At 43.8% G+C, this 13,791-nt stretch overlaps 1 protein-coding gene and 1 pseudogene across 2 annotated transcripts; both read left to right on the top strand.

Moving 5' to 3' along the window:
* The first annotated feature begins 1,808 nt into the window (after positions 1-1,808).
* Positions 1,809-5,057, top strand: LOC138617501 (centrosomal protein of 55 kDa-like). Of its 2 annotated transcripts, XM_069692574.1 has the most exons (6): positions 1,809-2,030; positions 2,255-2,405; positions 2,610-2,733; positions 2,836-3,019; positions 3,136-3,210; positions 4,760-5,057. In XM_069692574.1, exons 1-6 carry the CDS (start codon positions 2,001-2,003, stop codon positions 4,949-4,951), a joined length of 756 nt encoding a protein of 251 aa, XP_069548675.1. In that variant the 5' UTR covers positions 1,809-2,000; the 3' UTR covers positions 4,952-5,057. The 2 variants fall into 2 exon arrangements, with proteins under 2 accessions (XP_069548675.1, XP_069548676.1); XM_069692575.1 differs by lacking the exon at positions 3,136-3,210.
* Positions 5,058-6,211: 1,154 nt separating this feature from the next.
* On the top strand, positions 6,212-12,636 carry LOC138617529 (cone cGMP-specific 3',5'-cyclic phosphodiesterase subunit alpha'-like; annotated as a pseudogene).
* Positions 12,637-13,791: the final 1,155 nt, after the last annotated feature.

The raw sequence follows: 13,791 nt of genomic DNA, 5'->3' as shown, positions 1-13,791 counted from the left end.
TAAGAATAATAATATATATATATATATATATATATATCCCGAGGTGAAAGGTCGTAGTTAGCTGTAGCTTGGTGGCAGCTAACATTAGCTGCGTTTTAGCCTGTGCAACTTGATGTTGACCTTCAAAAACCGTCCCAGAGTTTGACAAAGTAAAAGCAGTTTTTGAGCAAGATAGATTTACTTAAAATAAGTCAAGTAAAAAGAAAACTCAGCTTTCAATGTCCAGTTTGAACCCTTGTTGTACAACGTGAGTTTATAATGACGCCAACGATGCGAAATTAGCTCGTTTGCTGACTGATGAAGAAACGTGTTCAACTAAGTAATTTAAAAAAAAGGTATACAAAAAAATATTTAAAAAATACTAATAATTTGCTGCTGCTGCCAAAACCGATATGACCTGTAGGTTTGTATAGTAAGCCGGTCTGGAGAATCACTTCCTAAATGTCATCAACTGAACCGAAACAAAAGACCCATTCAGAATGTTTACATTTGACCTTCAGTGTCCTGAAGGTGGTTTTTGTTTTTGTTTTTGTTTTTTTGACAAGTGTCCTGTGATGTGTGCGAACAGGTGACAAAGAGAGATGATGGCAGCCTCTAAATTGAAGGGCACCCTCAAGAAAAAGCTGAACTCCGAGCTGGACGTGCAGGTCAGAAGCCTGAAAGAGGAAAACGTGTATCTGAAGAAGAGTCTGACGGAGCTGGCTCATCAACACGCACAGTACATTAAGCTCATGGAGGTAAAAACCCTTGTTTACTCAGTTCACGTGATTTAGTCTGTGGTTTTCTTTTTTTGGGATATTACAATAGCTGAATGTTATTGAAACCGCTTATTTATGTTGTTTATGCTGCTGTAGCGGGGGGGGGGAGCATTTCCCCCTCGGGGATTAATAAAGTAACTACCTCACCTTATTGCCGTTTGTCTCCTTGCAGAGATTCCTCTGTCTTGAAACCAGAAGGCTCGAGGGTGGTCAGCAGCTGACGGCTAAACGGGAGAAAAGTGCATCAGAGCAGCTGTGTAAAAAAGAAGGGAAGTCGATGGAGGTAGTGAGTATGAGGAGAGACAGAAGCATATCCAGTTACTCCCAAGAGATCGAAGAAATCAAGAACAAGATTGTGAGCGTCTCCGCTCGGTGTCACTATCTCGAGAACAAAGTTACGGGGAAGCAGGTATAGCAAGGCTCGATTTTGATATAAATGACTCTTATCGTGGGAGAAATGCAGATATGACTCTATTTTAAATATGTATAAGCAGTAGACCTCACTCCTTCTAGTAACGCATAACACGGTAATGTGTAGTTATAGAAGTCGCAACAAATGGTACTTTTTCTGCCAGAATTCTCGTTTAAATGTCCTGATGTTGTCAATAATAATATCACAGTGATAGCCATCACTGTCAAAACAATAAATATCAGTGTTTTGCCCAGAATGACAGCACATAATAAGCCATTTTCGCAACAGACATTTTGACTTGACATAGTAGGAAGTGTCTTGACAGTATGACAGTGAGCCGGCATGCACAATGCCAGGACCAAGAAACTGATGCAATAAGCCATTATTATTATTATTATTATTATTATTATTATTATTATTATTATATAACACTCATGCTTTTACTAATGTAAAATGTCCTCTGTGAAAAAAGGGTTTGTTGAGTTGCTGCTCAGGGAGTTTGATTTAATGAGCCTCCTTCTTGCCTGCGAACCATTTTAGACCACAAGATGGCAGCAGTTGTTTTCGAGTCACAGTTTTCTCTTAACAGCCACATGAACCTACAAGAGTTGTTTCTCTTTAAAACACTTCCTGGTGAAGAGCATCTCAAACTCATTACAGTGATGTTATGGATCTTTTATAGCTGCCACCCAGCTGTCTCTTTAATTAAAGCTGTAGAGGGAGTGTTAATAGGGGTTGTTTGTTTTAAAATGTGTAATGCTGCACTTTGTTTGTCTCTTGTCTGATAGGACTCTGCACCAGATAAAAAGGCTTCCGCCACCACTAGAACTATGACAGAGCACCAAAACTACCTCAGAGATGTAAGTGTTTAGTTGTTACCATAGCTAGAAAAGGTCGAACCCATGTCTCTCTAATTTGAGTCAGTTTTATTCCGTGTGTGTGTGTGCATTTATTTCTCCGTGACGAGACGTGTCTGTGCACAGCACACACGTCTCGCTGAGTATTTGTGCCATCTCCTTGGCATAACTCTCCTTCTGTCCGTCTCGGTTATGTGCTTCTCATTCTTTGATTCGATTCCCCCGAGGCCTTGGAAAAGAACAAGCAGTGGCTGGAATATGACCAGCAGAGAGAGGCCTATGTGAAGGCGATTCTGGCCAGAATGTTGTGGCTGGAGAAGCAGCTGAACGAAGCCAGTCGCACACAGCAGCAGCAGCACAATGAGGACCATTCAGTCGGTGAGTAAAAGGGACAGTGGGCAGCGGACACACAACAGACTGTCGCAACAAGCTTTTTAAGACATCAAGATTGTCCCCTAGTGGCCCACTACCACAGAGTATGCGGCCTGGCACTGCATTCTCAGAATCAATGCTGTATTTCACATCTTTGATTGTGTATCTAAATCTTTCCAATTTCTTCTGTTAAATCTTCTCTCATCACAGAGGAGAAAATAAGACAGATGAAGGAGCACTACGAAGGACTCTTGCAAAAAGCCAAAGATGAACTGGACGTGCTCAGAGAAGAGGTTGATAAGATCCACCAGAACCTGGTAGACACCCAAAACTGGTATGTCTGCTGCTGATAAAAAAAAAAAAAAAGATAATATGGTCCTAGTCGAAGTTGGAAAGGGATACGTGGTGTTCAGCTACATGACAAGTTGATGTGTAGGTGCAAGGAAAGGGAGAAGGAGGTGGAGGAGCTGAAGCAGCAGCTGCAGACTGAAAGACTGGAAAGCTCACAGGAAGATCACTATTACACTGTGGTTGAAGAGCAACATCTGAGGGACGAGACCAACGACCTCCAGGAAAGGCTGAAGGAGGAGAGGCGCAGGTCGGCGAACTCCGAGCTGCAGGTACATCTTCATTGGTCTCAAAACGACTCAGTGAGCAAGTCACATGAATCTTCGCATCATCTCACGAGGAAAGAAACATCCCTCAAAAAAGACAAAAAAAACTGCTCTCTTCTCAGGCGAATCTCTATCAGAGGTTTATGTTAAATCATCACCATGCAGGCCAGGAAGAGATTGCAGACCTAAAGCGACAGGTATGACGGGCAAACTCACTTTGCATCCGGCTTTCTCACTTTCAGTTCCTTCCCCCAAATACTTGAAGAAAACCTTAGTATCAGATAGATTTAGGGATCGTCTCTTTTCCAATCCACTCTTAATGTTGGCACAGATTTATTACACTATATAGGGGATCGACAACTCTTGTCTTCTACAGGGGGGGGGGGGGGGGCTTCCACATTAAGTACGATCAATCTGTGCCGTGCCCAAGCACGATCGCTCCTTCCGCTAACTCCACCCCCCCCCCCGTGCGGGCCTGCGTTCACATCACGTGAATGTTCAGTTTCCGAGTACACTTATGTCATCACCCACAAAACACTTGTACTGTACACGCAGTAAAAATGTTCCCCAAATCCGACCGATACAGCTCCTACAGGTAATTTTACGACGGCGCACTACTTCGCGTTGTTTTTGTTCCGAGTGCACAGACACGGAGGACACTCGAGCAAACTCACCGATCGTCAAACCTCATTTCAGAGGAGACAGGAGGTGCGGAGAAGCTTATTCACGTTCGCAAATGCGACAGACTGTTGAGAAATGTCGATGTGATATTGTCAACAGCAGTACAAGTTGGTACAGCTGGTTTTACATCTGATGCGTGCCACACTCGAGCACACCTGGCGTAGAGCCGAGTTCAACCCTTTCAAACAGACCCGGGCACGAATCTCGGTACGGCGGCTGCGTTATGCCACGCAACGTTCACACGTTCAAAAATAAAGGACTTGGGGCTTAAACGTATTCTCCACTGCAGTACAGATGACCAAGTGTGAATGCACCCTTAGTAAGTCCTTCTGTGAGATTACAAACCTGAATCGTCCATTGCAGCTGGCATATTCTGCCGTTTACCTCGTTGCCTTCCTTCTAAAGCCAGTCCTCACATGAGCAAAGGAGATATTCTTTCTGTTTGAAAACTATACCACCCATACCTAGAGTACACAGTGTTACAGGTTTCATTAATGGTAACTTTTTGAATTTTAGATAAAGATTTCTTCACAAGACCTTGAGGATGAGAAGCAGAATTGTTCATATTTAAAGAAGCAAATGGTCAGAGTTCTGAAGACGCTGCAAAAAAAAAAAGATCCTGTGACAAAACAAAGGTCAAAGGTTGGCATGAACAGAGCAAAGGACAAGATTAATAATGAGTATCTGTGATGAAACTCAAAGCTGCATTAATAGATTTTTGTTTTTGTTTGCACATCCAGCACATATTGAACAACATTATCATTCATTTATTGTCGTTCTAACTTCGTTTGCTGTCTGCTGTTGTGCTGGAAAACCAAAACAACGATCCAAAACAGACTAAAAGGCTTCTTGTATTCAAGAGGAACACTGCAGAGTGAAGTGATCATTTAAGGGTGATATTTGTTTGTATTGACCCCCTTTCAGCTATCACCTGCACTTTTACTATAAAAAATATATATATATTTATGCAGCTTTAAGTTGTGTTAGTTAAGATGACATATTTATTTCAAAACTTAATAAACCGACTTAGTAACCGTAACTGATGGATAACACTGTTTATGTCAGAGAGACCAGCAGGATGAGAGCGCATGTGAAGTGATGCCCGGCCCCTCCCAACTCTCCAGAGACGGCTGGGCATCTATGACTCACGGCAACTTGATGGATGAAAGCTTCCTGGAGTGTCCAAGCTGCCAAGCCGAGTATCCAGCCAGTCACTACAGAGAGCTGATGAGCCACCTAGAAATCTGTCTAGACTGAGCCGAGCCGAGAACCTCTTCTGTTCTGTACTTTCTGTGATACGGAGTAGTTTCTACCCACGCTGTGAAACGACAGGTGCAAGTTTTCTAAATAAACGACAGTGTTGCGTTTCCGAGGTTGTGCTTTTTCGAGTATCTCAAGTGAACCCGCAAACCACATATCCACACACCAAAGGTTCAGCCACAAATGCAATAATCCGCAGCTTCATCTAGCGCGGTGAGAGAGGGCAGCTGCAGCTGTGCTCACAGCTGGTGAGATATATATATATATATATATATATACTGTTGCTGCTCACCCTTTTTGAAAGGAGTAACGAGCAATAAATGCACCGTGCAAAGGGTCACATCACCTCTCCGTTCTGTTCTGTGTGCGGCGATTTCCCCTGAACCGGCAGTGTGTTATATCTGGACTGGTCGAGCACACCGGCTGTTACGAGTGAGCAGGAATGCGAAACATATGCAACCGTGTATAAAATTATAGTGCAGAACGAAATGCCTCAAGAGCAACTGGATGGATTTCTTTGATATTTTAAAGGTGACTTTCAACAGAAGCGTGAAGTCACTGAGGGGTGAAAGAAGTGAACTTGTTTGAGACGCATGTTCTCAGCTACAAATAAACCAATGTCCAGTGTGCTGTATAACCTTGAATTAAACACCCTACTCATGCGCCGCCCTGTGTTCAGAGTCAGAACTTGTTGAGTCAGCTTTTCATGTTTGTAGATGAGGATAAAACTGATTTTATACAAATTACAGCTGTAACAATGTATATGATGTCCTGACTTTTTCTCAAGCCTCCTCGGTTAAAACTAAAAAGGATTAATAATTTTGGTTTTTAACTGAAATAAATTAACAACAATTGGATGGATTTTTCTTAATGGCTTTACAGATATTCAAGATCTCTTGTGAAAAGCTAAAGCCTTGTGATTTTGGTGGTTCCCGGACTTTTTAAATCAAGCGCCATCGCCAGTTCAAATTTTCCCACTACTTTTGTAACTTTTAGCCTGCTAAAGGTGACCTGTTAAACACTAGCGCGTTAGCATTGGGTCAAAGCACTGCTGTTTCTAAATGTTATTGCTTTTGACCCTTAGTTTTGTAAATAATACATTTTACAATTTACGTGAAACTCAAATCATACTGCAGCGGGTCCTTCTCCCAGCTCTCACGTTGTTCAAACCAGATGAATAGCTCAAAAGTGCTTGTGTAAATTAATCCCTTTCCTGTTTTATATAAGGACATGGATTAGGTATTGCTAGCTGACAATATGAGCAGTCGGAGGTGTGTGCAGTGGATGTGGGCTTTGAAAGGAAATGTGACACCGAGGGGTAACCTCGGCAAACCGCTTTATAAAAAGATCCTAATATGGTTTAGACAGAGCTTAACTCGCTGTACCTTTCAGGGACCTGTCACAGAAATGTTTTCATGGAAAGTTAGAATATGAGCTTAGCCTGTCTGAGAAGCAAATTTGGCACCAAGGGGAGGGGGGTTTCCCTGTGGCCTTGTTGATCATCAACACCAGACAGGGCACAAATACTGTCAGAGAAAGGAAGAGCTGTGTTAGGAATTTGTCAAATAAATATTTCTAGCACCATTAAGAGCATCCTGTAATGTTTGGCTTCCATTCAGGTGTATCCCAAGGCATCAAAAAGGCTCGCCCCCCCATCCCTCCTCCTCGCTTTAAGCCTCATCAGTCATCTGTCGCCACGTTCACTTTTCTGGCAGTCTACAGGAGTGGATAGAGTTTGCTTCTCAAATACCACGCTAACTCTCTCCACTTCAAAAACTTGAGCTGCACCGCTCTGATCACGTTGCCACTACTATTGTCCAGACTGTCCTCCTGGTCTCTGTGGCTAAATGCAGAAGCCGCAGCCCTGGTAACCTGCGAACGCAGACTGCCGGCCAACAAGACCATCCTGACCTTCAACTTGTTTGTGGCCGATCTTTTGTTTGTCAGCATGGTCCCAGTGATCGTGGCAGTGCTGGACCGTGTCCCGGACACACAGAGCTCTGTGTCATCCGAATGTGTGGCCGTGTCAGCATCGCTACCCTGGCCTCCGTCAGTGTGGAGACGGTCCGGGCTATTCTATGGCCGTGCCCAATCAAAACAGCAACGCGGTGACCGTCATCCTCAACTTCGTGTGCGTGTAGTGTGTGCAGGGGGGCTGCGGTGAGCAACCAGTTGGGCAACCAGTTCTACCAGCGTAAACATAAATGTGATTAATGGTTCTGAGAGGCCACAAATCAATTTTAGCTTCATGGATGTTGAAGACAATAATAAAGCATACTGTGCCCAATGTGGAAATCGATATGCAGGTCAATCAGGTTACATCGTCCACATTATATGTCACCAAGTGCCAGCACTACGGCTCACCGGACTACCACCAGTCGGCCGCTACGATATAAGGCTTTTCTGTACCATGTTCGTCCTGGTATTTTCTTTCTTAATCATGTGCAGCGCCATTTTCATCATCACCTTCCTCATGCTGGCCAGGAACTTCTTGGTTCACGTATACATCTCTATCTCGCAGCTTTTAAACCAATCAGCACCGACCACCATATACCTTATGTTGAGTGGAAGCTCCACTGCCGCCATTGTTGCAACTATTTCAGAGTCATCGCAATTACCCATCGCCACTGGCCGCTGACTGGTCCGCCCTTCGGAGCTGCTGAGCAAACATTAAAGTGAACACGGTTTCCAGACTACGATCACAGTGAGGACCCCTTACAAAAGATGTCACCACCATCCAGGAGGCTGAGTTAATGTTCGAGCTTATTTAAGGAGATGCAGGACAGCAACCCGATGGAGAAAGCCACGCATAAAATTCTCCAGAGGATCGCTCTGCCGACCTAGTGCAGCTACTTCGGCTGCAGGGCTCGAAATAGAACACCTGAGCTGTCCACAATCCTGTTCGATGTAACGCACAATTCTCACTTTGACAAGAACGTCGTGAACGCCAACTCGGAGATTGTTTTCCCCACCGACATGGGAATTGTCGGATTTACGGCGCACTCCCAAGAAAGCTCCCAATATTCCTGATGTGAAGAAGGTGAGCACATAGAGGATTAGCAGGATCTCGATTTAAGAACTGTAGAAGAAAAATACATGCTACAACAAAAAGCGTGTAAAAACGAGACTGTGGTACAGATGTCTAGTTTCACCCCAGTGACCCTGTACTGTCTGACATCTCTAGAAATATGGTGCTCTTGAGCCCAAAGTGTGCCCACTGATAAACAAAGAAATATGCATTTCTGACTTCTTCTTTTTTTATCCCATTATCTTGAGGCTTTCAACAGTATTGTGACTTCATAGCTCCTACGTACTTTTGTCTGAAGAACTGTAAACTTTTGTCTGAACGGTACAGCCTATAATTAATTTCTATTACCTTAAAAGTTGATCTCTGCTTTAGTGTCTCAAATCTCTTATGCCGATTTGCGTCTTAAAAAGTATCGTGATAATGCTGCTAATCCTTTCTCCTGTGCAGCATGCGTGACTTCATTTTTCATCTGTACTGTTCGTGTTGTGACTTGATCACAGTTTGTGCCTAGCCTCAAACAACTCTCCTGTGTTTTCGTTTTCAGAATTCTCATTTCAGCGACTTTGCGGGTAAGCAGACCAAATATACGACCAAGTCTATGATCACTGCTCCCTGTTACGAGCGGAAAGGAGCCCATCGGCGTCATCTCGGCGCTCAACAAACAAGGCGCTGACGAGTTCTCCCAAGAGCGATCAGGAGGTGAGGGGACGGTGTACGTGTTTGCTGGAATGACTCGCGCAAAAAATATCAAATACAGCCCGCTTTCGGATTGGCTGACGAACTGAAAAAGTGCCACTGAGGCTGAAAAACAAATCCACTGTGAGGGTAACACCCTTCTCTAGACTTGCTTGGAAAAAGGCCAATTTTAGCCGACCGGTTTCCCGTCTCTGACCTGTACATCTAAAGTCTTCGGTCGTTATTTTAGGTCACCGTTAATGACAATTTATCTTATAATCTGTCATGTGGTGGTGTTTACAAGGACCCAAATGCAAGCTCACAGACTTAGAAATAAGTTCCAAAGTACAGTCTTTATTGCAATAAAGAAAAGAAAAAAAAAAAAAAAAGGTGGCACCTATCACGTCCACTTGCTTCCAGTCGGGAGGGCAACTCGACCGACAGATCCAGGGGGACACGGCTGGCAGGGCAGCCGGCAGACCAGCGGAAGGGACGGCGTCAACAATCCTCCGAGTCGGGAGGGCAACTCCACCGACTGGTGACTTTGACAGGGAGATCCGCAGGGGGCACAGAGGCCGGAGGAACGGGAACAGGACTGACGGAGAGCTGACGGAGGACGGACGGGTGACTAACAAAAATGAACCAACAACCAGAGGAGTGCAGGGGCAGGGTACATATAGTCTGGGGAGGTGATTAGGGAGATGCAGCACACCTGCAGGTGGTGATCAGGGGTGAGTGGCTGCATCTGCTGGGACCGGTGAGGGGCGTGGCCACGGGAGGTGAGGGGCGTGGCCACAGACAAGCAGACAGGGGACTGAGGGGACACAGGAGGAGAGGTGATCAGGGGCAAAACAGAGGAAAAAAAACAGACTCCTGACAATAATCCAGTTAGGCGAGACGCTCAGATGTTTTTTTTTTTTTTCATGGCCTCTGTGACACTGACTCTGGAGGTTAATCAGCTGTGAAGACCTGTCAGAGAAAGTGACTGTAATCCGTTTTCATTCGAGAACATTGAAAGACAGCATGTGAATGTGATTCAAAAAGCAATATGACTCTTTACTCTTCCATTACAGCTCTTCAATGAGTATGTGAACTTTGCAACTGCGGTTGCTCTCCAAGCGCACGCGGCTTGCAGAGTCAAGGAAAAGCCAGGAAATAGATATTTGACTGCTTTCTTTAATTATGTAGATATTTATTTCTAGCTGCACTGAAAACAATAAAAAGGTAGAAAGTTCCTATGAAATTCATAATCAGTGATCCTTTCCTTGCCATAGGTATTGTTGTGGTCAGCCGGCAAAGTTTTTGAAGAGTTGACGGACATTGAGAGGCAGTTTCACAAAGCCATGAACACAGTGAGGACTTTTATCAAGTGTGACAGATACTCTGTCGGACTCCTGGACATGACCAAAGAGAAGGTGCGTAGGAGAAAGCCTTTAACTTTAGGTCTCATCTACAATTTAATGTGACATAAATTACAACCCGCAGCGGCATATCCTGCAGCTTCCGTGAGTTTATATTCATTATTAATACCAACATAATTTTTTTGTCTTCACCAGGAATTCTTTGATGAGTGGCCTATCAAACTAGGAGAACAAGAGCCATACAAGGGGCCCAAGACCCCCGATGGTAGAGTAAGTCCAGCGCTAGATTTGTTGTTGTATCATTATTCTTTTACAACAATTTGTGAAACTTAAAAAAATAATAATAATAATTTAAGAAACACTCTTATTAACATTCAGGAAATCAACTTCTACAAGATTATTGACTACCTGCTGGAAGACAAAGAGGAGATTAAAGTTATCCCGTAAGTTTCATGATGCACTGCAGCATTTGTGTCTGTCGTGATTATACAGATTTAGGTTTAGATGTTAAATTATATTCTCATCTCCCCTCTCTAAACTCACAGCGGCCCTCCTGCCGACCGCTGGGCTCTGGTCAGCGGAGTCCCAGCATATGTGGCTGAGAATGGATTTGTAAGTTCCCCTTCTGTTTATTTATTTTGTACAAACATCGATGTAAAATACCTCCTGTAGAATGATTATTGAGGCTGATCTGCTCATCTCCAAATGTAATAACACTTTTACATTTCTCAGATCTGCAACATGATGAACGTTGCAGGAGACGAATACTTTGCATTCCACGTGAGACGTTCTTCGCTGATAAATGATGTCTCATTAAATTCACTGTTTTAGTCATCATAATTAACTAAAATAATCTGGATGGGATTTGATTCTTTTTCAGAAAGAAGCGGTGGATGAGACCGGATGGATGATTAAGAACGTCCTCTCCCTCCCTATTGTCAACAAAAAGGAAGAAATTGTTGGTGTTGCCACTTTTAATAACAGAAAAGATGGCAAACCATTTGACGAGAACGATGAAGAAATTACAGAAGTGAGCCGAACCATTTCTATCTTTCTTACTTTTCAAGCCTCACATTACATTTGTAATACTGTTAATGCAAATAACGTGAATTTACATGCATCAACAACTTAGAATTTACATGTATATATTCTCATTTGGTATTTGAAATGTAACTACACGAGATAACTTGTGGAAGAGCTTCATAAGGATTGAAATTACCTGAATGAAATGCATTGTTTTGTGTTCCTCCGCGTCACCGGGCTCTGACACAGTTCCTCGGCTGGTCCACTCCAAACAGCGACACCTACGACAAACTGAACAGGACAGAGTGGAGTAAAGAGATTTCTCAGGAAGTACTCATGTACCAGACAAAAGCCACACTAAATGATGTGCAGACTATTCTGGTAAACTGCTGCCCTTATTTGACTCATATTATTCCAGCCGGACTGAAAACACACACGCTTCATTTAAACCGTCATCCCCCCCCCCCCCCCCCCCCCCCACACACACACACACACACACACACACACACACACACAGTGCACTCAAGAGAAGTTTGGTTCTGAGCCAGAGGACTGTGACCAGAAGGAGATGTACAAACTTCTGGTAAGCCCTGGAAATCATCATGTAAAATAAAATGCTTCTCTACTTTTGTCGTGTGACCATTTCTCTTCATTGTTTTGAATCCATCTTGGTGCTTCAGCCTTCATTCAAAACCTCCTTCAATGGTCTGTTTTCTGCACGGCGATGATGATGATGACAGCTTGTGACCTGTCAGCTATTACGAAGCCATGGGAGGTTCAGAGCAAGGTGTGTTTCCTTCTTCACACTTGATCACAAATTTAAATCCTCCTCCGCACGTTGGTTTTCATTATTCTGCTGGTTTTAGGTCGCTCTGATGGTGGCAGCTGAATTTTGGGAGCAGGGAGACCTCGAAAGGATATTCCTTGATCAGCAGCCAATTGTAAGTGCTTCGTTTTTGGGTATTTGACATTGCATATTCTGTCATGAGGTCATAACAATATTCACCATCTCCTGCTTCTTCCTCTTTCAGCCAATGATGGACAGAAATTATGCAGCTGAGCTTCCCACGATGCAGTGTGATTTCATCGACTTTGTCTGCTCCTTTGTGTACAAGGTGCCAAGAACTAAAAACATCTGTTATTGTTCATAAATGCTTATGTTGCTTTCTTTCCAATGAAATGTCTAATTCCATCTTAGTCTCTCCTTCTTTTCTTTATTCTCTGAAAATGTTTTTCTGTTGTGCTTTTGCAGGAGTTTTCTCGCTTCCACATAGAGATCACCCCCGTGTCCGAGGGCTTGACTATCAACAGGGGGCAGGTGGAGAGCTCTCGCAGATGTCCACGAGGCCGAGGTGAAGGCTATCGAAGACGAGAAGAAAAAGCTGGAGGGAGGCGATCAAAGTGAGCGCCGATGTTGGAGTTCGCGCACCTTCCGCTTGTTCTGCGTGTGCACCGTCACCTGTGTCTCACTGTCAGTCTCTTTTGTTTCCTTCACAGCTCAAGAGGGCGGGAAGTCAAAGACGCGTGTTATCTGCGAGGACGGCAGGACCGCTGAAGCATTTCTGGACGTCTGGATGTGTGTTTGTACAGTGTAAATGGTAAATGGTCTGCACTTGTATAGCGCTTTATCACCATAGCGGTCTCAAAGCGCTTTTACACTGTTTTCTGTTCACCCGTTCGCACACACGTTAACATTAAATGAGGCTGAGCTGCCATGCAAGGTGCTCGCCATCGGGAATACATTCACACATTCACACACCAATGGTACACCATCGGGAGCGACTTGGGCTACAGTGTCTTGCCCAAGGACGCTTAGGCATGTGCACTGGAGGAACTGGGGATAGAACCGCCAACCTTCCGATTGGTGGGCAACCCGCTCTACCAGCTTAGCCTCAGTGTGTCAGTGTGTCAGTATGTCAGTTTGTGTGTGTGTGTGTGTGTGTGTGTGTGTGTGTGTGTGTGTGTGTGTGTGTGTGTGTGTGTGTGTGTGTGTGTGTGTGTGTGTGTGTGTGTGTGCGTGCGTGCATGCGCACAAAATCCCTTAATTATTATTTGTATATACAGTACTGTAATATTTAGGTCCTCTCCCCTCTGATACAAAAAGCTATTTGTTTAAGTGCATACAGTCTGTACATGATTCTCTGTAAGCAGCCATTTTACAATAATCTTGTACATGCCAAAAGCACTACTGAACTGAAACGTTATGAAGAGTACATACGTGTAGCTACACGCTTTGGATTGATGTGAATAGAAATATTAGGCTTTTTTTTAATTTATTTTTTTATTGTAAGCAGTGCTATGAGCATATGTTCTTGACAAATGGGCGAGAGATGTAAGAAGATTTGACTGAATTGGATTTGGTTATAAGCCCACTCAAAGCCCCTGGGCTTTCTGTTTTAAGTCCCCTGCTTACATAAAGTAAAGATACTGCCACCCTGCTCATAAGTCAGCGTGACCAGAGCACATATGGCATTTACAGATCAGGAAGGTGTCATGTGAAAACACTGTGGAGCACACGGGGGTCGTCATTTACAGACAAAGAGACGTGGCTTTAAGCAGCATGAGAATTTCAGCGACTGCAACCGTTGCAAAAAAAAAAAATTCATCAAATGTTCGCATCCTCGTATATTTATGAACAAGGGGAAAACATGAATCCCATGCAGTGACTTTAAAATCCCAGATTACAGCAAGAAATGTATCAATCTCTTCCCCCCTTTGCAGGATGCATTTTTTGCATCTTTCTGCCTCAC

This window comes from Brachyistius frenatus, unplaced genomic scaffold (assembly GCF_029030835.1).
Source record: "Brachyistius frenatus isolate BFR_SWC_R1_liver_20210118 unplaced genomic scaffold, ASM2903083v1 Contig_13, whole genome shotgun sequence".
Classification (NCBI taxonomy): domain Eukaryota; kingdom Metazoa; phylum Chordata; class Actinopteri; family Embiotocidae; genus Brachyistius; species Brachyistius frenatus.
The sequence above is the reverse complement of the archived record's forward strand: the minus strand, read 5'-3'. Positions and strand labels throughout refer to the sequence as shown.